The sequence below is a fragment of the Phocoena sinus genome, chromosome 5 (assembly GCF_008692025.1).
Source record: "Phocoena sinus isolate mPhoSin1 chromosome 5, mPhoSin1.pri, whole genome shotgun sequence".
Classification (NCBI taxonomy): Eukaryota; Metazoa; Chordata; class Mammalia; order Artiodactyla; family Phocoenidae; genus Phocoena; species Phocoena sinus.
In genome coordinates this window covers 3,403,664-3,430,522 of record NC_045767.1, presented here as the reverse complement: position 1 = coordinate 3,430,522, position 26,859 = coordinate 3,403,664, and the positions used below count along the sequence as shown (strand labels likewise).

Sequence of the window (26,859 nt, the reverse complement as noted above, 5' to 3'; positions counted from 1 at the left end):
TGGTCTTGCTCTAGTTTCTGGAAGGTGATCGTACCCGATAGGATGTCTCTGTTTAGGGAGGGGGCTAACTGCACCCAAAATTCTTAGAGTGGGGCTGGCCATGCCAGAAAGACCAACCCTATGATTCTGGTGGTCTTGGGTCATGTCACCTGGAGAGTGAAATCAACCACATGGCAACCAATCAACCAACCAACCAATCAATCAGTCATTTAATGGAGCACCGATAAGGTCTCTGGCCCCGGAGCTTCCCTGGTTGGCAATACTCCGTGTGCGCTGTCACCCGTCACTGGGAAGGGCCGAGTCTGGACTCCACGGGGAGAAGACGATGGCACCGTGTGTCCGGACCCCTCCTGGACCCTGCCCCATGCTGGGCTGACTTCACTCTGTATCTCCCCCTGCCCCCTGCCGGGATAAACCATAACCGGGGCTGTAACAGTTCTGTGAGCCCTTCAGAAACATTAATGAACTTGCGGGCAACTGTGAGGGCCCCTCGAACTAGCCGTTGGTGTCAGAAGTATGGACGGTCTTGGGACTGTTTGGAGACCCGCTAACTTTGCCGTTATCCCAAAACTTTTGCAACCATCAGTGTCCACTGAACAAAGGAAGAGGTCGGCAGGGCCAGTGCGGGAAGGGCCCTGGTCCCACCCAGCAGCAGATCTACCTGTTTACACCTCAACCTCGCCAGGCCTCGGGCCACCTGCCCCGTAGCCTGGTGGGACTGGCCGGCAAGCCTGCAGACGCAGCCAGCGTCCTCTTAACCGTGTGATGATAGCGCAAAAGCCGGGGGAAAGACATCGGAAGAGACTGAATTCCACCAACCTTGCTTTTGTCTTCAGTTCTGGCTGCCTGTCGACATGCCGGGTGCCAGATGGAGGAGCCTGTGGACAGATTCCCAAGAGGGAAGTGTTAGTGTTATTTCCGGAGATGCAGGGGCCGTGCGGAGTGTCAGGAGGAGGGAGCTGGCGTCCACACTCGGACCCTCACTCCCCTTCGTCTGTGCCGGAGTCACAGGTCAGGGCTGGGCCTGGGGCCGATCACGGGGGCTCACAGCCCCACCGGGAGGGGAAGGACATGAAACAGATAGGAGACGACCCACCACGAGCTGATGCTCCCATGGGGTCCCTCAGAACCCCGGGCACCCAGACGAGGCTTCTCCGAGGAGGGGCTCTGCGGGTGGCTTCTATTCAGAGGCAGGCGAGAGAAGAGGGGCTGCCGTGCGACCTGCACCAGCTCCTCTCTGTGCGGGTGGGCAGTGGCCAGGCCCAGCCATGGGCGCGGTGCGGGGCTGGAGCCCAGTGGGACCTGCCTGGGGAATGAGGGCTTTGGGGCAGGGCTCTCCTCGGGGACCCTCAGGTGGGAACCTTAGGTGTGGGGTGAAGATGAGGGCTGCAGGCTGGGGGCCCGACCCCGCACTCACTCGCGGGGTGTCTGAGCTGTCTCGCTCATGCCGGCCCCGCCCAGCTTCCACAGCTACAGGCGCCACCCTCAAGGTAACAGGTCACCAAGCACCCCAAGGACCCCAAGGGCCCTGCTCTTTTCTAATTCAAACTCGACCTCCCCGAGTCTCAGAGTTTTCCCACCTGCACACAGGGCCGACAATAATCCCACCTGTTCAGGCCTCTGGCAGAATTTAATATAACTAAATAGGGGTAATAACTTCAGGGCCCAGAGCACCTGCTTCCCCCCTCGGGCCTCCCTGAACCTCAGCCCGGCCCCCTTTCTCCCTCCGTCCATCCGTACTCCACTCACGCACCCTGTGCGGGTGGCCACGGCTGCTGTGTCCGCGTTTACATCCACCACTGCCAGGACAGCCCACGCCCCGCGTGGAGGTGGGAGCCTTGTCCATCCCATTCTCACATCCCCCGAACAAGCCACACAGAGTGGACATAGTAGGGGCCCGGCACACAGCAGGGGCTTAAAAGTGTGGTGGCAGAAAGGAGCTACACCCCTTTTCCGCCTGCAAAGCCTCCAGGTCACGTGAGTTAACGCCGGGGAAGGGAACTTATTTCTGCTCCTCCCTGGGAAAATAGCTGCACCAACCCGGAGCTCCCAGAGAGACCGGGCCTTGGTTGGTTTGTGCATAAGCTTTCCTTTTTTAAAAAGATTGTTTATGATTGATTACAAAGGTAATAGCTGTTTTTTTGATTAAAATTTAAACAAGCCTAAAAAAGGATATATAGGAAAATTAAAATCATCTGTAACCTCCTACCCACTTTGGGTCGGGCTGTCTTGCAGCGCACACATACATATTAAATACAACGTAGGTACACAGTTTTGTATCCTGCGATTTTTGCTTAGAAGTGTCTTAGTATTTCTCCCCGTAATCAAGTATCAAAACTGTAACTTTAAGGGCTGCATAATATTGCATCGTACGGATTGATGAGAATGTCTCTATCTGCCCCTTGCCTGTTAGTTCCAAAGTTTTATTTCTAAATAAAGTTGCAGGGAGGGACTTCCCTGGTGGCGCAGCGGTTAAGAATCCGCCTGCCAATGCAGGGAACACGGGTTCGAGCCCTGGTCCGGGAAGATCCCACATGCTGCAGAGTGACTAAGCCCGTGCTCCACAACTACTGAGCCTGCGCTCTAGAGCCCGCGAGCCACAACTACTGAGCCCGCACGCCACAACTACTGAAGCCCGCGTGCCTAGAGCCTGTGCTCCACAACAAAAGAAGCCACCGCGATGAGAAACCAGCGCACCGCAACTGCAACGAAGAGTAGCCCCCACTCGCCGCAACTAGAGAGAGCCCATGTGTAGCAACGAAGACCCTATGCAGCCAAATAAATAAATTTATATTAAAAAAAAAAAGGTGCGGGGAGTCCATTGTACATGAGTTCCACGCCATCTCTCTGATTTACTTGAGGGCTTCCTAAAAGTGGGGTCTTGGCTCAGAGGGTGTGGGCATTTTTTTTTTTTTTTTTTTTTTTTTGTGGTACGCGGGCCTCTCACTGTCGTGGCCTCTCCCGTTGCGGAGCTCAGGCTCCGGACGCGCAGGCTCAGCGGCCATGGCTCACGGGCCCAGCCGCTCCGCGGCATGTGGGATCTTCCCGGACCGGGGCACGAACCCGCGTCCCCTGCATCGGCAGGCGGACTCTCAACCACTGCGCCACCAGGGAAGCCCAGGTGTGGGCATTTTTAAGGCTCTTGGGGCATCTTGGCAATTTCCCAGTTTTCGCCCACAAGCCAGGTAAGACGCCCTTTTCCTCCAATCCCCATAGCATGGGGATGTGTCTTTCCTTTTAACCCTCGTCAACCCAGTGGGAAAAATAACATCAACGCGTTATTTTAATCTGGGTCTCCCTGAAAATTAGTGAGAGTCAGACTCCCCCGCCTATGTTCACTGAGTCTGCGGACAGGAAGGTGAGTCCAGGGCTGGGTGGCAGTGCTGGTATTTGGCGGGGGGGCACCTCATCTCCCTCGGAGGCCAAAGGGCTCACTGGGACCTCTGCCCCTTGGAACTTTTACTGCATGGGATTCACCCGTCAAATAGGCCCTCCTGGAGCCCCAGCATCCAGGTGGACCAGGCAGAGGGTCTCGGGGTGTCCGTGCAGGGCAGGGCCAGAGCCCCAAAGGGGCCCCTCACCGTGGGACTCTGGTGCTCCGTGGAGTGGGGCGTGAAAATCACCAACCGGGTCTGAACCTTTCCGGCACAGACTGGGAAAGAGGCTGGGAGGGGACGGGCTGGGCTGCGACATCCCACAGAAAGTCAGGGCAGGTCCCGCATTAGAAACAGGGAGCCCAGGGCCATGAAGAGCATCTTTGTTCTGAGACTGGGTCCCCTTGATGGCCAGCTCGTGTCCCCAAGCTGCCGGCTCGATGTCACTGTGCTAGGCGTCAGTACGTCCTGAAGGTGCCACTTAGAGTGGGCGTGGGCGCCTCGGGCAGGGTGACCCCTCCCCACCCAGACATACGTAAAGGACCCCTTTCATAAGCTCTCAAGACTGAAGAACAAGAGGGGACACTGGGGACCAGGCAGTCCTGGCTGACGTCACCCCACGAGGTTCAGTCTCAGAAAGGGAGGCCTGTGTGACACACGGCCCTAGAAGGACGCCGGGTGAGGTCATCCAATGGCCCGTCTGGCCCTACTCAGCTTGCCTCCAGGGTCACGGAGACACTGACGTCCTTGAAAAGACAATGTGACTACAGAGACAGGGCGTCTCAGCATCTAACCCAACCCGCCCAGGCCCCTCGGGGAAGGCCTTCAACCTGCGAGCCCAGTTTCAGCGAGGGCACTGGTGAGCCTCAGCCCCACCACTGACTTTGCGTCTAGGCCGCTGGCCTGTCTTCAGCAGGAATCCTTCTCGGCCTTTCCTCTTGGTAATTTTCCATCCACCCGTCCCCCCCTAATCCCCACCCCCTCCTTGGCTATAAATCCCCCGTCCTTGTGAATTCGGAGTTGGCCTGACTCCCCTCCCACCTTCTGCCGTGTCCTGAATATACCATCTTCCTACCGTTTTGACAAGTGTCCAAATAATCTTTCTTTATCAAGGCTTGGGAATGAATAAGCCACAGGGATGGGGTGGGTCTTCAAGATGATAAAACTAAGTGTAGCTCGAAGGAGAACTCCTAGGACCCCGGTGAATAAACATGTAAAGCAATAGCTGGGAGCTGGGTGCTCCGGTCTGAGCGTTGGTGCAGTTTTTTGAACAAAAGCAGGAACAAGCTGAACAGGGTCACTGCAGAAGGAGGGAGGGGGCAACTGGCTGTCACCTGCTGCTTCTCCAGGTCTGGTGGCCACAGAACGTCTCGCCTTTATTCTATTGTTATTATTATTATTTTAATGGTGAATGGGTTGGGGATTTCCCATGAAATGCCACGAAATGGGTTAGAAGGTTGGCTATGTTTTTCTCCAGAACTCTCTTTACCGACACTTTGGCGACTCCCTTGACCAGGAGAAAAGCCTCAGGAGCGGCCTGTGGTCTCCACACTCCCTCATCAATCAAGGGAGGGTAGTGCGGGGGAAAGCCCTGAGACATGGACCCTGGGCTGAGGGGCTTTCAGGACAGGCTTGAAGCGACCACAGACCACATCCATTTCCGTTTGGCTGGTGGGACCCAAATTTCCAACACTCCCGCATCTTGCTCTTGAATTTGGCCTTTCGCTTATTGCGTCCATCTCAGGTTCACGGACATCACGTGGATGGATGATGCAAAACCGGGCAGGCTGTCACTCTGCCGACTCTGGTGGGTGCTCTGTGGGGAGAGCCTGCTGGGCCCTGGACCCCCATCCCTGCTGGGGGGCGGCGTTCCCTAACTAGCGGGAAAGCTCGCTGACACGCCAGGGCACACCCGGCACGGGGCGTGGGCCCGGGGGCCGCCTGTTGGGTGCCCTTGGGTCCCGAGCAGCACGCTCTCTCCTTCTTACCTTGCAGATACATCTCCTCGCCTTCCGCGAACATCCGGCCGCACCCGACACATAGCGCACACAGAGGGTGGAAGTGCTTCTCCCCCGCCTGCAAAAAGCACAAAGCACAGGCATTTCTGCTCAGGGCACGGCTCGTCCTCACGCAGGTGCTCAGGTGAGGCAGGAAGGCGGGCTGTGTGGTGGAGAGCCCACACCCAGGGGGATGGGACGGGACCGGTGGTGCCCCAGGCCGTCCAGGGTGTGTGAATGTGGCCCCTGCCTGCTGGGGCCATGCCTGGGAGCAGAGACCGGCCTCCGGGAGAGCAGCTGTGTCGCCAGCTCCTCCCGGCTCAGTGGTGGATGGGTCTGCCCCACCCAGGAGGCAGAGGGGGGCCAGGTCCCATGCACCTCTGTATCTTGGTGGGGCGGGGAGGGAGGACCTAACGTTATTTCCCCCGATGGAGGGACAGGACAGGTGGGGTGAAAGGGATAGATCCTTTTCTTTTTGTCTCTCTGTATCGCTCAGTTTTCTCAATGAGCGTTTTGCAGTTTTTATCGTTCTTGAAACCCATTCAAATCGATTAAAATATTAATACCGAAATAACCAAAACAAAGGACATTGGCAAGTTTGGCTTATTTCTACATGGTACCAAAAAAATCACCCCAAAATACCGTGTTCGGTATGACTGTACACTGACCGTTCCTTCACCTGGGTGGGGTGGAGCTGCAGCCTGCCGCTAGATGTGGATGTGACCCCCTCACTCTTTCCTGAGATGCGAAGGTTAATTGCCACTCTCTGAAACTGAATTAGAGATACTCCCCTGAATCAGTAAGTAACGGGGTGCAAATTCATCACAAGCACCTCACTTTCCTTCCCTTCCCCACCGGTGCCTTTGGGGCAAACCAGGCCCGAGGGGACCCCTGAGTATCAGGGAGGAAGAATCCGGAACAGACTCCCTTCCTGCGTGTGGGACCGGAGGTGTCAGTCTGCGTGGCCCACCCGTGTCTCCAGGCAAAGGGATGGTTCCGGGAAGCGTGAGAATGCCGAGTGCTCAGTCCTGCCGGCTCTGCGGCCTCCGGGCCTTTGCACCTGCAGCCCCTTCCACCGGGACTGCCCTCCCCACTCTCCCACCCGGGACCACCTGGAATGTTCCCGATCTCACCTCCAACGCCACCTCCTCTTGGAAGCTTCCCCCGATTGCTTCCCTGCTCTGGGCTCCCACAGCCCCGTTTTCACAGCGTTTGACAATTATTTCGGGTGAGTCTTCCCTGCTAGACAGTGAGCCTTCGAGGGCAGGGCCTGGCATGGGGCCATTGCAGGAACCCCTAGTCTCAGGAATCCATCTGGGGAGCAGGTCACATTGCAGCACCGGGCCCAGGCAGAGTGAGGGTGAAGCTGCCATTTCAGCCTTAAAATGCCGAGCGGTCAGAGCAGCTCCGTCCTTGAGGTACCAACAGGGGATTGGAACAGTGCTGTAGCTTTAACCGCCTGCTATCAGGTCCCAGGTGTCAACTGAGGACTCACGTGCTTTAAACATTGTGGCCTCTGACCTGTCCTCACGCCTTCCTCAGGCAGGCACCCCCTTCACTCTGGGTCGGGGGGACAACCCACCCTCATGACATCAGACAGCAGGAGTTCTGTGACAGCCACTTGGGGGAGAAAGCACACACTGCTGTCTACACGGCATGTCTACACGTGAGTCAGGTGGAGAGAGAAAGCCGTGGGGACAGTCTGTAAGAGGACAGGCTTGAAACCCCAGCCCGACCAATGAGAATTAAGGCTGAGCAGAGAAACAGCCCTGCGGCCACCGCCAGGGGCCGGCCCAGCATCCACACTCTTCCCTCTGGAAAGCACCCCCCAACCCAGCAGCTGGCAAATGCCCCTGGTCTCCCAAAACAGCAGCGACGGGGATACAGCTTATTTCTACAGGGAGAGGCAAGAAGCCGCTTTACACACTGACTGGCCTTCATCCTGTGACAGCCGGTGAGGTTCATGACCACCTTTGTTTCCACCAGGGCACAGAGAGGTGGAGGAAGCTGAGCAAGGTCACACAGCAGGAGGGGGTGGAGCCAGGCTTGGCGCCCAGGAGTCTGGCCTTTGTGGCCTCTGTCCCCAGCCGGGGGGGGGGGGGGGTGGTCCCTGACTCTGTGGTGTGCACCCCATGCCCACGCACCCCCAAACCCCACACCCTGAGCAATCAACTTGGAGGCCTAGAACAGACTCAAGGCTGAGGAAGGAAACCAGACACCGCGGAGCCGATTCCATTTTTACAAAGTTCAAAACGAGGCAAATGAATCTATACGGTCAGAGTCAGGGTGGTGGCTGCCTTGGGGTCCCCAGGGGGCCGTCTGGGGTGCGGGGCATGTGTTTTCTTGGTCTGGGTGCTGGTGGCTTGGGTGTGTCCAGTGTGTGAGATTCACGGACTCCTCTGTGTGTTACATGCCAGTAAGAGAGTTTTCCCACAGAAGTATAAAACCACAGAAGAAAACACGGGTATATTTTGCTGACCCCAGATTTGGCAGTGGATTTTCGGATATGACACAGAAAGCGTGAGCTGCAACAACACAATAGATAAGTTGGACTTCATAAAAATTGACAACTTTTGTGCATCAAAGGACGTTATCAAGAAAGTGAAAAGGTTAACTATAGAATGGGAGACAATATTTGCAAATCACAGATCTGATACGTGTTTAGGATCAGAATATATAAAGAGCTCTTACAGCTCAACAACAAAAAGACAAACAGTTCAGTTAAAAAATAGGCAAACGGCTTGGACGGACATTTTTTTCCCAAAGAAGACAGGAATGGCCAAGAAGCAAATCAGAGATGCTCAGCATCACTGTCATTCAGGAAAGGCAAATCCAAACGACAATGAGACACCACCTCACACCCACGAGGGCGACTGTAATTAAAACAAAACAAAAGGGAAAATAACAAGTGCTAATGAGGATACGGAGAAATTGGAACCCTTGCACATCGGTGGTGGGGACGTAAAACGGTGCAGCCACTGTGGAAAACACTGTCAGTGCCTCCAAAAGTTAAACACAGAACTACCATACAACCCAGCGATTCCACTCCTAGGTATTTAGGAAAAAGGAAGAGAACAAAAGAGATAAAAAACCTGGGTCCACACGATAACGCGTACATAAATCTTCACAGCAGCATTATTCCCAGTAGCCAGAAGGTGGAACCAGCCCAAATGTCCAAATGTGAGTGTGATAACACAACGGCAGATTATTCAGCCATGAAAAGCCACGTGGGGCCCCCAGGATGTCTTATAAGGACACTCGTGTCCTTACAAGATGAGACAGCAGAGCTCTCTGCCACGGGAGGACACAGGGAGAAGGTGACACTCTCCAAGCCAGGAACCCAGTGCACTGGCACCTTGATCTCGGACTTCCAGCCTCTACAGCCGTTGTTTAAGCCTCGCAGTTCATAGCATAGCAGCCCAAGTCGACTGAGACAGGCTCGTGAAGTCCAAAATAAAAGTGTCCTCACCCCTTGCATCAACCCCCACTGCTGCTCTGCTCTGTCTCACAGTGGCCACGGTGGCCGGGGCGTTCCACGTGATAGGAACCCAGCAGCAGCCCCTGCTCCGTCAGAGCCCTTCCCTCCCTACAACTGTCGTAGAAGGGCCTCAGTCATCTGTGCCATCAGCCCAGCCCCCAGCCCGGGAGGCAGCGCAGCCCCTTACCCAGGTGGGACTCAAGATGGCGCAGATTTTAAAAGTGTATCAAAAGCCCATGAGATTTTGCGGTGTGTGGTTTGAAAACGATGTCTTGTGCCTTCTGACAAGCGGCTGTCATCTTTAATCAGACAGAACCAGGCTCGTTGGGAACGCAGCCTCCGGGGGCACAGAGCGAGCGCTGTTCCTCAGCGGTACCCAGGCAGAGTGGAGGGCACTGAGCGCGGCCCTACCGTGGACATTAGGGACCGGCCTGGCACCGTGGAGATGTGGCAGTGTCTCTGGGCTGCAGCAACTCCCTCCCCTCCCTGCAGAGACAAGCAACCAACCCCTCCCCCCTCCCCCAGCTGTGGGAAGCACGGAGGGATGGACCTCCCCTACCCCATCGGAAGCAGGCACCCACTTTTCCTCCCTAAAGCCATCCATGGCCTCTTCCATTCCCTGGAGAAGCGGCTGTGCCTCCGCCTGCTTTTGGGCCCTCCCCTGGGTCCCCGCTGCAGGGCACACATCCCCCAGCCCAGCCAGCTCCCAGTGGCTGCTCCTGGCACAGCCCCCAGTTTGAAGCTTTAGTCTCCTTCCTGAATGACCAGAACTGGAACCGGATCTTGAAAGGCCTGCTCTCCAGAGTGCACGGATCAAATGCAATTTACCGAGAAGCTAATCAAGATCTGTAGCAGGAAGGATGCAGTCGGGGGAGGGGGGAGCATCTGGCAGCCCTCCAGCTCTGTGCCATGTCAGCAAAGACCCTCCCCAGAACCCCTGACTCAGCCCTGCCTCCTCCCCATTGCTGATGCCACAGGCCTCGGGACAGGCTCGCTCTGGGCTCGGGGTCTTGGGGGACCACATGGAGGCTGGCGTGGCTCCCTGACTGTGTTTGGGCTCTGTTCCTCTCTCTGCCCCAGCTCCAGGACTCGGGTGACCGCTCCAGGACTAAGCCTTGTCCCCTCGTTCTCTGCTGTCCCAGGCCCTAGAGCAGAGCTGCACGCAGAGGGGCTGTCCCATAAAGATATTCTGAACGAGAAAACAGTACCCACCAGGCATGCATAACGGGGTCCTAGAGGACAGGGGGGTTCTGACCAGTGAGTGTGGGAGCAGAGAAGTAACATACTCCACCTCCGGGCACGTCAGCTATCAAGGCTCTGAGAAGTCCTGCAGTAAGGACGTCGGTGTGGCGCCCTTGCCGGGCTTCTTCAACCCCGATGCCTGGGAATGTGCTGACGGGCCAATGGTTAAGGGCAAGGACAGAACACACTGATCCTTGCTGGGTGCTGAGCAGGGGCGTGGCATCAGGCTGAAGGCAAGTCCGCGTGTGTCTGTGTGTCCCTGTGTGTGTGTGTGAGTCTGCGTATGTATGCGTGTGTATTTTTGTGTCCCTGTGTGTGTCTCTATGTGTGTATCTGTGTATTTGTGTGTCTGTATCCGTGTGTATCTCTGTGTGTGTCTGTGTCTGTGTGTGTAAGTTTGCGAGTATTTCTGTGTCTGTGTGTCCGTGTGTCTGTGTGTGTCTTCGTGTGTGTGTGCGTCCGTGTGTGTCTTTGTGTGCACATGATCCAAAAGGATGACGTCTAAATGCTAACGGTAGTTTTTCTGGGTGATGACATGCATTATGGATGATTTTTCTTTTAGGATAAACAGGTATTCCCTCTGAGAGTGTTTTTAAAATAAACACGTTCATTAAGTTTTAAAAAGGGAGTGAGAAGCTGGGGTCTTGGGAAGCTGACTTCACCTCTGTCCTTAGGAAACGCCTTTATTTGTTCGGAACTCAGGGTTTGTTTTCTCCCAGTGATAAAAGTCCTGCTGGCTTAGGAGGGTGAAAAGGAAGTGCCAAGGAGAAAAGAAAAGAGGCAGAAATAAACACACCAGCGTGGGGAGTCGCAGGAGAGGGTCCATCTGAAATGGAGAAACTATCAGCTGGCTGCCCCCCTCCCTCCAGGGCTCCTCCAGGTCAGGCAGGGGGACCCCTGCCACCGTCCTCACCGGGAACTCCGCCCCCAGGCCAGGCTGGGACACAGTGAGCCTTCAGGAAGGTGAGTAGTGGATGGAGAAGGGAAGGAAGGGAAGAAGGAGGGAGGGAGGGAGGGAGGGAGGGAGGGAAGCACAGAGGAAGGAACAAAGGGAGGGAGGGATTAATTAGTGGTCCCAGAGGGACCCTGGGCTTCTCATTACCATGGAGACAGCCAGGCTGCAGGAGGCAGGTGGGGCTCAGACAGAGGCCCCGCCAGGGTTATAAGGAGGATGGGGCTGGCCAAGACGCACCCCATTCCCCGCCCCCGCCCACCTGTTCCTGCTAATACTGTGAGAACCAGTAGAGAACAACGTGATGGCAGGGACTCAGCCAGGGACCCCCTCTCACTCAACACCCCCTCCGCTCGTCCAACCCTGGGCTGGTTGATCTGCTTAGACCACCGTCCCCTGGCAATGCACAGCCACCTTCCAGCTCTCTCTGTGGAGAGACTCCATCCCCAGGAGCCAGCACTGCAGCAGGGCTGCTCCCAGCCCCCTACCTCTGCTCCTTGCCCTGCCCACCCCCTGCCCCAGCCAGCCAACCCCGCGACGGGGAAGGGGCTTGTGTCAGCCCCTCCCAGGTCCCCACCGGACCCAGGATGCTCCCACACCCAGACCCGGCATGGAGCTGGCTCATCAGGACAGACACCCCAGACACGCAGGATGCGAGACAACATGCAGTGGAGGATGTTAAATATTTAGAGTGACAGAGGGAGTGTGGGGAACTGCACTACCACCAAGTGCACATTTCACGGGCGGGCGCCCAGCATAAGATGGCACCGGGCCCGGTGCATGCAGACGCGGCACAGATTGAGGGCTCCCGCAGGGGCGGGGAAGAGGCCCGGGCTGCTCCCCTACTCAGGCTGCAGAGAGGAAACACCTTAGGAGGCAAAGCCGGGTGGGGTGGCAGGTGCCTTGGGGCCCCTGCACCTGGCTGATCTGCCCCGCTCCCTGCAATCCCACCCACCTGCCGCCAGTGTGGCCTCCCCATCGGCCCAGAGAGCTTCCTACCTGCACGGGGTCCGGGCACCACAGCCCAGTCGGAGCAGTCGGCCTCTTCGGCCCCTGTCTAGCCCCGCTCCCGGGACAGGCTGGCAGGAACAGGCAGTGTGACCGTGAGGACGGGGGCAGAGAGCGGGGGCACAGAGATGCCCTCACCCTCCAGCCAGAGGTCTGGATCCTTCTCTTTCTTTTTCAGGTCCTGTCCCCTGCCACCTGCCGCCCCCCAAGAGCCCACTGCACACCCAGCTGGGTGCCAGCATGCTCTGGGCCGAGCCCAGGTGGTGCCAGCACGGTGGCTGCTCCCTTCTGTGGAGCCGGCTTGTCCCCGCCCGCCTGCCCGCAGCTGCCGCCTCGCTGGGGAGGAATCTCAGAGCTGTGCAGGTCCCGCTGACTCAACTGCTACACACCGCGGAGCTCGCCGCCCGCAGGGGCGAAAACAAAAGCATTCATCTTCCCCGGGAGGCTCTTTATCCTCCAGCCCCCAGCAGCTACCTCGTGGCCGGCGCTGAGCTGGGGGACACTCCGCAGACACGACCCCTCGGATCCCCGAGGAGGTTCTGGTGACCGGGACGCCAGGGCCGGGGCTGGCGTGTCCCGCCCACCCCAAAGGGTGCCGGAAGCGGGCCAGGCTACAGTCACACACCTGCAGCGACAACTGCTCAGCCCACAGAGCCTAAGATGCTCCCCGCTAAGGCCATCAGGTATCACAGCGTGGCGTGAGACAGAGCACAAAGCAACATCTACGCAGGGGGATGCCAGGCGGTCGGGCCAAGAACAGGCACCGGGAGCCCGCCTGGGCCCCCTGGGCTCGAGTGCGCTCGGCCCTGCGTGTGGCCGATAGCCCGGCACACGCTCTCCCAGACACACAGACACGGGCCCACAGAGTGAGGGCACCAAGCAGGGCGGGAGGGGGCCGGCGCTCTGGGGAGCGGCTTGAAGAGACGGTGCAGCGGCTGGTGGACCTGGACAGGTGAGCGTGACAGGTTTCTAGTCTCTTTAAATGGGGGCGACTTGAGCTGTTTCAACAAGCCACCAGCAGGATGCCTTGCGGCCCCCAGGGAGGAAAGGAGATGGCAGGGTAAGGCTCTAGAGGAGGCAGGCGGGGTTTGGACCAGAGCACAGGGTTGGGGGCTGTGGCTGGGAGGAGAGACAGAGCCTCTGTCAGGAAGGGCAGGAGCGGGTGGGATAGAAGCTTCGCAGACAGCCCTGAGTGACGTCTGACCCTCTCTCTGTTAAGTCTTAGACAAGGTCATTGTGGCTGGCCGGCTGGGGTGGGAGGGCAGCAGCCCAGGAGAGCGAGGAAGGTCTGGAACAGTCTTTTGGGGGAACAGAGAGAAACAGGCTTGAACTGCCAGGCACTGCGGCAGGTGGGGCCCTGGCCGGGGCATCCTCCAGAAGCCTCAGTGCTGCTGCCGGAGGTGGCGGCTGCCCAGACTCCCCCAGAGCAGGGTCTGCAGCAGGGTCTGGGTGAGGAGAGAGCCCTGGAGAGACGGGAGGGCCAGGTGAGACGTCACCGTGGGGTACAGGGGGAGGACTCATCCTTCGTGCACGTTCGGAGGATGGGGGTAGAAACATGAGGCGTGATCAGTACCCCAGAAAAACATACAAGGTGTTCAGCAGGCGAGATGTCAACAGTCTCATCACGTGACCACCCGCCCAGCTCCGTCGGAAAGACATGGAGCCCCCAGTGTAGAAACAGGCGATGCTGACGGAAGATAACTGAAACGCAAGAACTCTGATTGGCTAAAAATGACAAAGAAGACCCGGCACCACTAGGGGTGGGAGGGAAGCAAACCACAGCGAGGTCCCACGTTCTCCCCCATCAGCTTGACATAGGATTTCATAAAGATTACACCCAGGGTGGGAGATGGGAAAGATCGTTCTCTGTTGATAAGCACGTAAATCAGAATAAACTTTCTGGAAAGCAATTTATGTGTCAAGAACCCTGACAAAGTGCATGGCTGTTGGCTCAGTTTCTACACTTCTGTGAATGAATCTTAAGGAAAACTAGAAATGCAATAAAAGAAGATGTTCATCTCAGTGTTATTTATCGTAGTAAAAATGTGGAGAACGGTGCTACGTCCAACAATGAATGATCAGCCTAAAGCATTCTGGTCTATTCCTACAACGAAATACGATGCAACGCTGAAACACTCTTATGTGCGATGCACCTGGAAATGTTATCTTGTGAGACAGATCCAATCACAGAGGACCCCACGTAGTGGATGATTCCATTTATAGGACGCGTCCAGAACAGGGAACTCTACAGAGACCAAAGTAGACTGGTGGCTGCCACGGGCTCAGGGTGTAGGGGAGGGACAGCTAAGGGGTACAGGCTTCTCCTTGAGGTGATGAGAACGTCCTAAAATGGACTGTGGGGATGGGTGCACAGCTCTGTGAAGATACTAAAAACCACCGAATCACACACTTTACACGTGTGAAGTGAACTACGTTCCAATAAGGCTGTTTACAAAAAGACCCATAAAACACAAGACAAAAACATAGGGACCTATTAAATAGGACGTGGGAGTGGAAAAAAATCAGGATATGATGTATAAATGGTTTGATGCCAACTCTGACATGTGGAGAGAGAAAAAACTGGAAGGAATCCAGCCAGAGTTCAGCTAAATATGATCGCATGTCAGTGACTTCCCCCCTTATTTGTGCTTTGCAAACTCTCTACAGTCAATGAGGGTGTAATCACAGCCCCCCCCCCCCCGCAGGGGCCTCTGGGCGTAGAAGGGCACAGCTCTGCACAGAGCCTGGGACCATCCCCGCTGTGGCATCTGGGAAATGGGGAGGTGGTGGGGAGGGCCTCACTGCCCCTGGGTGGGTGTGGCCACCCCCTTCCCCTCCCGGCTACCTGGGGCAACTCTCTCCCTGCAGCTCTGATGTCAAGTGTAATTTCAAGAAAAGCAGCTCAGTGCTCAACATGCAATTGACCAAGGCATTCTGAGCTCCCTACCGCTGGGCTCCCGGGCTCCGGCCTCCCGGCCTCAAGTCCAGCCTCAGCGGCAGCCTGAGGGAGCTCTCTAGTATGCAAATCCGACCCAGGCTTTCCAGGGTTCAGAAGCCCTTGTCTGGGAGGGTGGCCTGGGCCCTGCGGCCTCAGACCCCAACCTGTCTTCCCACCCCCAGAGGCTGCTTCTGTGACCTCCTTGGAAAAGGCTCCCAAGCCCCTTGGCTGGGTCAGGGCCCCTCCTCTCCCACTGCTCTGCCCCCTCCCCACACCCCAGGTCCTCTGGTTACCTCTGCCCTCCCCAACAGACCATATGCTCGCCGAGGGATGGCCCATCCACCCGCCCCAGTGCAGAGCCCAGGAGGGGCTGCAGAGTGGGGTGGAGGGGCAGGCTGGGCCAGAGCATCAGGGGGGTGGGTTTGGTCCTGTTCACCCCATGGAATTGATCTTACTGAACAAATGTAGTAAGGTGCATAACACGTGTTATTTTCACAAAGGGACACACCCGTGTAACTACCACCCAGACCAAGAAACGCACCTGTCAGCACCCCAGAAATGCCCCAACCTGAAATCGCTGGGTGACCTGTCCGCCTCTGTGGACCCAGCCCTGCCCCCCGGGCTCCCTTTGCAACCCGCCAAGCCTCAGATTTCCCATCTAGATGCCAAAGGGCTGAACCAGGATCGCAAGTTCTTCCCACCTCTCTGTCAACGTGTAAAGGGCACAGGTGAGAGAGTGTTGCAGGGAAATATTCCTGGAGGAGGTGGCACTCACTGGGCAGACCCTGGAAGGTGTCCTCTGGCAGAGCTGGGAGGCAGAGGCTCAGGGGTGCGGGTTCCTGCACAAACATACACCACAGACGCCACGAGAGGCACCTTCTTATCCTCTCTGTTAACTCCTAGGGGGCGGGCAGACCCCAGTGCCCAGAGAAGAACTTAGAGCGGGCGAGTGTCATGCTTGCAGCCTCCAGGCTGGCCTCCTTACCTCCAGCACGTGCCCCGTGATGTACTTCTCACAGCCATCGCAACGGATCCCGAACTTGCTGTGATAGTCGGCCTCACAGTAGGGCAGCCCATCCCTGCAACAGAGCCGGCAGTCAGGACGGCGGGGGCACCCCCAGGACCCCCAAGCCCTCAGAGTCCTCGCCAACGAGAGCGGCCACGTCCAAGGGGCAAACGCCCACTTCCTCCTACTCTGGGTAACAGCACAGCCCTTGAACAGCGTGTATGGGGCACTTACGGGCACCAGCACGGCCCCTCGGTCATCAGGGCAGCCCCAAGAGAAATACCACAAAGATCGTCCCATATCACAGGTGGACAAACTGAGGTGCAAGAGGTGGGGCCGCCTGCCCAGGGGGCGAGTGAGGGCTGGTGGAGGGCTCCAAAGGCTGAGCCCAAGGAATCAAAGCTGCGTCTGGGAAATAAAAGACGTTTCCGCAGACGTGGCTCTTCCTTCCAGTTCATTCTGTCAGGTGTTTAACATCCAGGGTGGGAAATAGTCTGTTTACGCATTGGGTGGCTTCCTGCTCGTTCTGAAAGGGGTCTGGGGCGCTGGAGAAAAACGTGAGCCGACAAGGGGGTGTGACAAAGCCGCCCACGTTGGAGACCAGGTCTGAGGGTGACAAGATGCCAAGTGGCAGGTGTGCCTTGGGACCGACCCTCACACTCCCGGGCATGGCCGGGAGCTTCCTGCTCTCGAAATCCGAGGGGCGAGGGACATCAGGCTGTGCAGGAAGGAGCGACGCGTCCACGCTCCCCACGCACGGCAATGGCGGGCTTACTACGCGCCACGTGCGTGGCTTGTGGCTTTGGGAAATTGGGACGAGCGGGACGCCTTGTGGGCACTGCTCATGAATATCTGGGCAGCCGCGGGCGGGCTGCCTAAATGCCGAGCCCCCTTCACTGAACTGTAAGGAGAAGCTGGTTTGCAGGTGGTGGACGGAAGACAACGCAGACACGAGGCCTGGACAGTATCTGGCCTGCGGTCGGAGCTCATTAATTATCACTATGGGGTCAACGCCACGGGACGAGTGGCAGTGACGGTGTCGGAGGTGGTGCCAGTGCTTCCTGCTGGGCAGTGGTGAGTGAACAGGCTTGCACTCAAACGCCCAGAGTCCCAGCTGCCACTTAACCTGTCTGGGCCTCAGCTTCCTGGCTGTAAAGTGGGATCGGTAAGTGCAAGGTCTAAGGAAGACAAGGTATGGCCGGCACCTGGCACCCGGTGGCTGAGGCCACTGTCATTGTCATCGCCAACCGGGGCTGTCCCCCTGGCCCCAGGTCCAGCCCAATGGGACTCGGATGTGGAGGCGACTGGCACGGGGGGGTGCAGGGTCGGGGGCGTTACTGTGGTGCGTCATCCCCGCCCCCCCGCCCCCAGCCCCGCACTGCTGAAGTTGCCGTGTGAGCCCTAGTTTGGTTTTGATTTTTGCTCAGCTGCTAACAGAAGGTGAGATTCCTCAAGCTGTTGGGAGACTGCAGCTAGCGGCGCCCTCTTTTCCTCAAAGCTCAGGACCTTGTCTGGGTCACACAGATGACGGCAGGAGGGGTGAGGTCCCGGTGTTTCTCTGCAGCCTCCGAAACGAAGCAGCCCTTCCTTCCACAGGGGAGGGGACATGTATATTGGGCCCTTAGGGTCCACCTTCAAATGCCCTGACCTCAGGGCCCCAACCTCTCCCAAAAAAAGGCTGTACATGCAGCAAATCCAGGAGGTTCAAAGATAACGTCTCCATGGCAACACCACCACGCCCTCATCACGAATTCCGGGCTGTTCCAGAGGCTGCTAAGTAACATGCACGCTGTGTGGGTGAGAGGGGCTGCAGCGCCCTGGGGGCTGGGCATCATTTTATTTTTAGTGCTCTGTCCCCAAGGCTGCCTTGGCGTGTCACTCACCCCCTCCCTTTACTATGACAGAGGCAACAGGTCCTGGCCCAAGCAGCCAGAAACCACCGCCCCCCCCAGCCTGACCCAGCCTGGACAGAGGCTCGTCTTGATGTGGCGACTCTCACTGGCAATGTTTGATTTTGAGATAATTGCGGATCCAAACACAGTTGTAAGAAACGGGACAGAGAAACCAGGACGGCCTTCCCCAGGTTTCCCCAAGGCTCACATCTTACAGAATTAGAGTACAAGGTCCACCAGGAAATTGACACCGGCACACGCGGCGACCCGGTTCGGATTCCCCCAGTGCACACCCGCTCTCGCGGGCACATGCGTGCGCGTGCATGTATGTGTGCGGGTTTTATTCTCTGAAGCTTTATTGCAGCAGTCTTTTACCCCAGTCAATTCCTGCGATGGTTCTATTCCCTCAGAGCGTCAAGAACTAGCACAGCCTTTGATAGAAGTTGCCAGAAAAGCCCCTAACTGGCAGGAGGGAGCCGCTCTGCACTCAGAGAAGCTGCTCCTTTGAGCTCAGCCTGTAACCCTTCCCTCCCCGGTGCTGTCTGGGGGCTCACCCGACTCAGTTTCCTGATCTCCAGGGATTAGAATGCACCTGGCAGACCAGCTGCCTCTGCTCAGGGCCCGATCCCCAGAAGCTCCCTCCCCACTGCCTCTGGATAACGGTGCTCCCCCCGCACCCCAAAGCAGCCACCGCCGCATCCTGAGGACACATCAGGGACCCCGTGTCGGCCAGCGGGAGCTGCCGATGGCCCCGCGGCAGAAGACGGGGCTGTGCTGTCACACCCGTGACGCCCGAGCCCGGTCAGCCCTCTCTTCCTTGCTCTGCTGACGGCCTCGGCTGACGTCCACTTTGCATTCTGCAGGGGATGCAGGCACCAGCAAGAGGGGCGAATTCCACGGGCGAGGGTGACACCAGGGGCGGTGTGGGGAGGTGTTTTACAAGGTCAAAGGCGGGAGCGCTAAAGTCTCTGTCCCAGTGAACAGAAAGAGCATGGGAGTCTCTGCAAACCACACTGAGGAAGCAAGGCTGGTAGGGAGAGGGGCCCGGCCGGGGCTCTTCCCCTGGCACAGACGGGAGCAGCTGGCAGGAGGGTGGGCACAGGACGAGCCCTGCCCCGCCCCCAGGTGACAGGTCAGCGAGCCCCGCCCACTCACTTGCTGATATACTCCGCGTTCAGTTGTTTCCCGCACGTCTTGCACTTGAAACAGCCCAGATGCCAGTGTTTCTCCAGGGCCACCAGGGACTGGCCATTTTTGATCTCCACTCCGCAGCCCTTGCAACCTGGAAGAAAGAACGGAGCACAGCCGTCATCCTCGTGGGTATGGGCGAGAGGCGCAGGGTGGCAGCCCTGCACCGCTGGGACTTCAGACACCCCAGGGGCAGTGAGAGCGGGCCTGGGGACGGGACAGACGGAACCGTCCAGCCGCAGCCGTTACACGACGGCCAGCGTGAGCGCGCATCGAGTGCCGACTGCGTGCAGCCTGGGCCGCGCGCCTGGGATACCAGGATGAACTAGACAGAGGCCCCACCTTCCAGAGATGGGCGTCTAGGCCTGCGGAAGCAGATGTGGACTTGCACAGGGGCACCCTGCAGTGGGCACTGCCCCAAGCATGGCCCGGGCAGCAGGGTGCCATGATGGCAGGAGCTCTGGGTGGCCTCGCCTGTCCTGCTCTGTTGGCAGGTGGACTTTGAACCTAATTGTGCGCCCCCACCAGGAAAGGTGCCGCTTTAGAGAGGTTGGAGCCCCGATGCCTGTCCTCTGAGCGCTCGCCTGCCAGGGTGCCCCTCCCAGGAAGCCCTCCGGCCCCGGCTTCTGAGCTCCTTCTGTGGCCAGCCGTGCCACATCCCGGACATAGGACATTGACCACCCGCGCTTGTGCTCCCGGCCTCAGCCCAGGTCGGAGCCAGGCCCCAGGAAGCGCCTTCATCCCCGGTGATGGGGGCTCTCCCTCCCATGGCCCCCAGCCTGTTCTGGGCCCCTGACCGGTCTCCCCGCTGCCCCTCCAGCCATGCCCGTCCCTGATCAAGCCCCCCCCCCCACAGGGTCTCGGGTGCTCAGTACACGGCCCTGCTGCCTCCCGACCCCTCCAGCCATGGGCAGCCACACTGGGGGCTCCCACAGTCAGTGCCACGTGTGCTGAAGAACCAGGGGGTGGAGCAGGCCGGGCAACGTCAGGGGCAGAGACAGGCAGCATGACCTGCCTGGGGTGTGCGTGTGTGTGCACATATGTGTATCGAGTACGTACACGTGTGTCTTATGTGCATGTGTTGTGTCTGATTACGTGCACTTGTATGTGTGACATGTCTGTGTGCAGACAGGTATATCTGTATGTGACTGTGTGCAGGGGTGTGTGTGCATGTGTGTCTATGTGTGTGCGTGTTAGTGCCTGCATGTGTGATGTGTTGTGTGTATGCATGTGTGTCTCTGTGTGAGTGTGTGTCCCTGCGTGAGTCTGTGTGTGTCTGTGTAAGTGTGTCTGTCTGTGCATAAATGTGTGTATGTAGGTCTATCCGTCTCTGCGTGTCTGTCTGTGTGACTGCATGTGTCTCTATGTGTGTGTGTGTCTAGTATTTCTGTGTATATCTGTGTGTGTCGGGGACACGACAAGGGTGGGGCCTTGGGGACCCCAAAGGGCCCTGATGAGGAGACGCGAGCAGGGGGTGCCCTGAGGGACTCAGCATTTTCCGGGCTCAGCCAGGCAGGGACCCCCCCGCCAACCCTAGATGAAAGAATGGGGCCCAAGGTCCAGCAGCCTGGCTCCAATCCTGGCCCTACTCCTCGGGGTCACACTGGACAAGCCTCTTTCCTCTCCGTGTGGAGCCCTGTTTCCAGCCGGGGGGTGGGGCGGGGCAGTCACATTCAATGACGGATCTCATATGAAGACAGCAGAGCCCGCACGTCTAGGCGCTGATGCTGCCGGGACACGCCCGACGCACGGCGGGCTCGCCAGACTCTGCTCTGACAGGGATTTGCTCTCCTTCTGGGCAGAGGCCAGCATCACGTTATCTTTAAGAATAAAAAATATTTAATATCTACAGAACTGTTGGTCAAACTCTAGATTTCTTAATTTACCACACCGTCAAATCCACTGGCAACTTTGGAAAAGACCCGAAGAACAGGCTCGAACCCCAAGGTCCAGGGCTGGGAGGGAAGAGGGGACCTCCCAGCCATCTCAGGATCCTGGAGTCCAGCCAGGCTGGCGGCAGAGAAGAGCTCAGTGAACGAACGCCTGAATGCATCGGAGCCAAGAGGAAGCTCCCTCCTCAAGTTCAGGAGGCATCAAGACCCCTCCCCTCCCGCCCCCTCAGTCCGTCCCCAGCAGAGCAGGGCCGACACCGCCTCCCAGTGCTGGATCCGTGCAGCTTTGACTCTGGGCCCTCACCTAGCGGGTGACCGCGGGCACACACGGTACGCTCCGTGCCAGCGCCTCTTGACCAGGGCCATTTTGCTGCCGGGGGCTTTGGGCTGTGTCTGGAGACAATTCTGGTCCTTCCAACTGGGCGTGGAAGGTGGGGGTCGTGCCCCAGGGGCCCGGAGGCCAGGAATGCTGCTCAAAACCCTCCAGGGCACAGGTCGGCCCCCACCACAAAGAATCGTCAGGCCCCAAGTGTCAACAGCACTGAAGTGGAGAAAGCCTGCTCGGAGCCTCGGTCCAGGTCTTCGTAGACAGGCAAAGCAAAGGGGCATCCCGGACCACACGGGGCCTGGGGAGAGGCGGGGCACGGCAGTGGCTGGAAACACGGACCTTGGAGCCAGGCTGCCCCCGCCAGCTGTGTGACAGTGACCGAGTCACTTCACGTCTCTGTGCCCACTAACACAGGGATGCATTTTATGGGGGTAGTAACAGTACCAGCCTCACGCAGCTGTCACGAGCTAACAGAGACAGGCCTGTGGTGTGAAGGACGCATTTGAGGAATGAATACACACACGTGAGCTGAACGCTCGAACTATTACCGCTGTTGTCTCGAGGGGGACACCTCGTGAGGGGCCGATTCCCTGCAGGAAGCCCCCCGCTCTGCCTCTTCCTGTATCAGCAGTGTGCCTTCCCCCAGGGCAGGGTCCAAGGCTCCGGGCAAACGTGCCACCTGCCGCCGAGGGGGGACGTGGTCCGCACCTCCACACCGCCTCCTTGTCCCCACAGACTCGGGGTAGAGTCTCACTAATAGTGAGCCATGAACGTGGAGGCCAGGGCCAGGTGCGAGGACTGTTGTCATGGAAACGGCAATCATCATTTTCTAAACACATCTGGAGCTCAGCATAGCTTCGCAGGGCTTTGCAAATGACAGGTGAATCTGTGATGAATCCACTCGACAACAGCTGTCAACGCGCAGACGTCCTTGAGGGAGTGTGTCCCCACTGCCCGGGGGCAGAAGGGGGGCACACTTTGGCCTGGAAGGGCCAAAGCCTGCCATCCACTCATCCTCGCACCCTGGGCCTGGCTCTGCCATCACAGCCACAGGATGGACCTGGGCCCCTTCCCCAGCATGACCCTTCTAGAACCTTCCAAAAAGTTTCCTTGTTTCCCCTCAAGTGCTCCCTCCTCTAGCAGACGCGGTCATGGGTTCAAAGGCCCGGCTCTGCCACTAACTCGCGTGGGACCCAGGACGTGTCGGGGGCCTCTCTGAGCCCCAGCTGTGGACTCGGGCTGGGAGTGGGGCGCAGGATCAGACTCCCTCGCCCACTGTCCTCCTCAGATCTAACTGGGAGGGGAGGGGGGTGTGGGTCGAATCTGAGATTGACCTTTGATGGCAAGGAACCGACTGGGCTCTAACTTTAAAATGCCTGAGACGTTACGGGCTTGGCTTGCGATTTCTCTAAGGAGCCTGGGCCAAGCAGGAGGGGCTGCGAGCATCTGCTGGGAGAGATAAAAAAGGTTCAAGTGCATCCCACCCACTGGGCTCTGCACTGAACTGGCGACTCGACCCCCTGACTGCAACGCAGTGGCTTGGGGGCGGGGAGTGGCGGCCAGGAGGGACATTGGTTCCTGGGGGCTACAGCACCCTACAAGGCAGATGCACCCCACAAGGCAGCCACTGTACCCCACAAGGCAGCCTGCATGCCTGCTCCCCCCATGGGGCCCAGCCCCTCCTCATCTTTCCACGTCACCCCCTCATTTAACCTCAGCCTTGCCACAAGAAAGGCTCACCCCATTTCCAGAAGAGGGACCGGGGCTCTGATCCCGTCACCCACCCCTGATCACATGGACAGTGCAACCCCACATGGGCGAAAGACACAGAGGCTCCAAGGGCCACAGCCCAGGTGGATGCACGTCCAAAGGCCTGAGGACCCGCCCCACCCACAGGACGGCCCCTCATGGGCACACAGCCAGCAGAGGCCTTGGATGCCAGGGCCCTGCCCCTTCCCTCCTGACTTCGGTGGGCCTCCTGATCCTGGCTCCGAGTGTGATCCCAGGTTCCCAGCGTGACCCCGTCCTGGCTGGGCTGGGCCCCAGCAGGTGGAGTCAAGCCCAAGAACGGGTCACGGGGGCTCCTCAGCTTGGACAGGGCTGCCCCGGTCCAAGGTCCCACATTCCCAGCTCCTGGCTGCTGCGACACCAGGCTGCCCCTCCGGGCCACTGCCCATACCCACTGCTGACCCCACATCCACTCCCAAGGCCTGGAGAGGGGACACAGCGTGCCCAGGGCACCCAGGTGGTGAGTGGCGGGGTCTATTCCTCACAGCCGGGCTCAGAGCTGCGTCCTGATTGGAGTGGCGCTGGGCCTCTCTGAGGGCTGCCCTGTGACCGGCTCCAACCAGCAACCGGTTCAGAGCTGGAGAGTCCGGGAGGAGCCTGGAAAAGGGGAGCCTGGACGGGCGCCCAGCGGGCTCTCCGGGAGGAGACCCTCCCCCCAGGGCAGTCGGGGAGGCAGTCCACGGCAGAAGCGACGTGGAAAGCTCAGGTGCGGCGGAGGAACTGGCCACCCAGAAGGAGTGGTGCACCCCTCCCCGGGGAAGGCGTGGGCATCCAGCAAGAAGCGCTGATCCTGTTACTAAGCAACAGGCTCAGGCCAATGAGCGGAAGAGGGAAGCTCAGGTCCCTGGGACCAAGCCTGACTTCCACGGGAGCAGCTGGCCACTCTCTGCTTCCCCCAGGGAAGGCGGCCCCCAAAGGTGGCCATCTGCAGCTTTCCTGTCTATGCAAGAAGGGCCGCGTCCCTCCCCCAGCTGCCACCACCTGCAGGGCAGACCACGCTGCGCAGGCTCACATTCCTAGCATGCTCCCAACCCACCTCGGCACTACCTCCCTCAACAGCCATCTATGGCTCCTCGTTGCCTCCAGGATGCAGCTGGAGCTCCCTGGCATGGCTTTGCCGCCTGGTTTCTTCACTTCCATTCCCTGCTCCCACACAGCACCCACCTTGTCCACTCACACGGGGGTGGCAGTTGGGCCCAGCTCATGCAGTGCCCTTCCCTCAATGCCTACTTAACGAAAACCTGTGTTTTAGGTTTCAGAACAAAGGCCACCTCTTCAGAAAGCCTCTGGTCACAGCAGGGCGGGCTCCCCTGCTTTGGACTTTAAAGGTCTTGGCTCAAACCTCAGCCCCACCCCTCCCTAGCTGGACACTGGGCACCCAGCACTTCCGCTGCTCTCCACCAGGCTCAGGGCACTTATGCTCCTGCAGAAGGAGGAAGGGACTCCTGCCTGGCCAGGCTGCTCTGGGGACAAAAGGAGGTGGGGTCTGGGAAGACAATGCAGACATCCACACAGAAGCCAAGAGCTGGTGATGAATGTTTAATGCCTTCCAGGCACAAAAACAGTTCTAAGCTGGGGATTATCACCATGGACTGCGAGAAGGGATAGGTTATAGAAGGGGTGGGTTACAGACCCATCTGGGGGTGAGGGCAGCATTTGTTCTTTGAAAACACAGATTTGATATTTTAAAATAAATTTCCATTTGGAGAGGGCAGCCTTTCTGCCCATGACATTTTAAAAAATCTCAAAAAAGTCTCAGACAATGAGTCTGTGATTGGGCATATTTCCCTTTTTACTTTGGCTGCCAGGAAGCTCTGGACAAACTCTTCAAACTAATCCCTGCCTTTTCAAATTTTGCTATAGTTTTTTGATTACTATTTCAGGCTTAATGATAATGGGGCTGTTTGTTGAAGCAAATTCTCAAAAATTTAATCAATCCAGATCTCAGCTGGAGAGAAAGTTTTGAATGGAGAACTCTCCTAGCAGACCCCAAAGCAACAGCCTCACCAACTGCGACTGCTGTGAGCTTGCCTCCCCAAGGGATGAAGGCTTCGCCTCATTTCCCAGATAAAATTATTACCAGTCCCTGAAGCCAACACTCGGCTCCTGGGAGGATGTGCAGTCTCCTCTGTACAGACTTTCAGTGTCGCGGACAAGGAAGCGGGAGAGGACAGGAGAGTGAGGAGAGCCAGGGGCTGGCTCTGGAAGTCAATACAAACCCCTCCTCTGTCCCAGGACACGTGGCCCTGGCACTGGGGACACCACAGCCACCCTGCACACAGGGTGGGCTCTGAACACCCCGTTTCTGCAGTGGGAGCCTGGTGGGAGCAGTCCTGGGGCGCTGGGCTCCCTCCCCGTCCCTGTGTCCCATCTCTGGTCCTGGAAGAGCCACCCACAGGGAAAGGCCAGCACCTTTCTGCTCCCACCTCGCTCTCTGCCCCACATCCACAAGCTCCTGACATGGCCCTGCTACTGGTTCGTTTTCACTAACAACCCTCTTCTTCATTCAAGAAGCATGTATTGAGCACCCACTGCATACGCACCCTGGCCCAGCTCCCAGGGGATGGAACAGGTAATCCAAGAGCCCCAGACCACAGGAGCCCAGAGGTCACTGTTCTCCTAGTGGCTCTCCTGAAGGGCTCCCGGATGCTCTGGAAATAACTGTGGGGAGCTGAGTGTGGGTGCTGGAGGGAGAAGGCCAGAAGGAGGCCAGAAGGCTTCTTGGAGGAGGTGGTTTAGAGCCGGGCTGAAAGACGGAGTGGCACAAAGCGGGGAGGGCACAGGCTGAGCAAAGGCTTAGAGGCAGGAGTACCCCAGAGACACCTGGCCCTGGTTCCCTTCGTTGTGTTCATCCACAGTTATTCGCTTCCACTACTTCTGGTCCCAGTGGTGTCAGGCCTGCCACCCAGCACTGCCAAGCCCCCTCCGCCACGCCGCTCTGCGTCCACTTACTCCAGAGGCCCTGGGACAGGGGCACGCTGCTGCCCGCTGATGTGGGCAGGGAGCACTTCTGGCACATGCATTCCTTGCCGTTGAAGGTCACTCGGTCCCCAGGCGGGAAGGGCAACCTGAAATAAGACAGTGCATTACCAGCCAGGACCACCTCCTGGCTCTTCTCCTGGGTGGGGGGAGCCCCATCCTAGACACCATGCCGTCACCTCCCCGGGGACCACAGGCCCAGGACGCTGGGTGTCTGCATGCAGGTGCAGGTGCTGCCATGGCCCCACTGGCCCCGCTGGGCCATCTTAGCCTTAGTTTCCTCATCGGCACCGGCAGGCAGAATCACGGTGCAGTGGGCCAGAGCAGTGGGGGCCGGCCAGTGCTTGCACATGGCGATCAACTGGGCAGTCTCAGCCATTGGCCTCCTCCATCCAACCCTGCCTCCTCTGACCGCCCAGGATGCTTTGTCAGTTCAATACTCATGGCAACAGCACCATTTACTGAGCATCTACTAGGTGCCAGGCCAGGTTCTATGACAGATTCCTTAATGCCTGCCTCGTCTATCACCATTAAGATGCTTGCCCAGGTTGGTCTTTGCTTCGTTTTTCTCTACGGGTGAGAAAATTGAAGTTCAGAGAGGATAGTTGACTTTTCCAAGGCCACATGGCTGCTGCCCGTCAGAACCAGACTCAAACCAAGACCTGTCTGGCTCCAAAGCGCCGTGATTTGCCTACCTGGGTCTCTCAGAAAGCAGTGCCGCTAGGAGCATGCAAGACTGTATGCTGGATTCCGTCTTTAAAGTCTGGCATTTTTTTCATCATGGATTTGTTTTTTGC

General features: G+C 58.1%; 1 protein-coding gene across 5 annotated transcripts in view; it reads right to left on the bottom strand.

Moving 5' to 3' along the window:
* The window catches only part of ABLIM2 (actin binding LIM protein family member 2), a 151,236-nt gene that overhangs the window by 69,072 nt on the left and 55,305 nt on the right, over positions 1 to 26,859 (bottom strand). For all 5 annotated transcript variants that reach the window (XM_032633652.1, XM_032633647.1, XM_032633649.1 and 2 more), the window contains exons 4-8: positions 26,036 to 26,151; positions 19,043 to 19,169; positions 15,975 to 16,068; positions 5,363 to 5,450; positions 820 to 878 (exon numbers count right to left, since the gene is read on the bottom strand). In XM_032633652.1, coding sequence (XP_032489543.1) covers positions 820 to 878; positions 5,363 to 5,450; positions 15,975 to 16,068; positions 19,043 to 19,169; positions 26,036 to 26,151 — 484 coding nt within the window. The remainder of the gene's footprint in view (positions 1 to 819; positions 879 to 5,362; positions 5,451 to 15,974; positions 16,069 to 19,042; positions 19,170 to 26,035; positions 26,152 to 26,859) is intronic.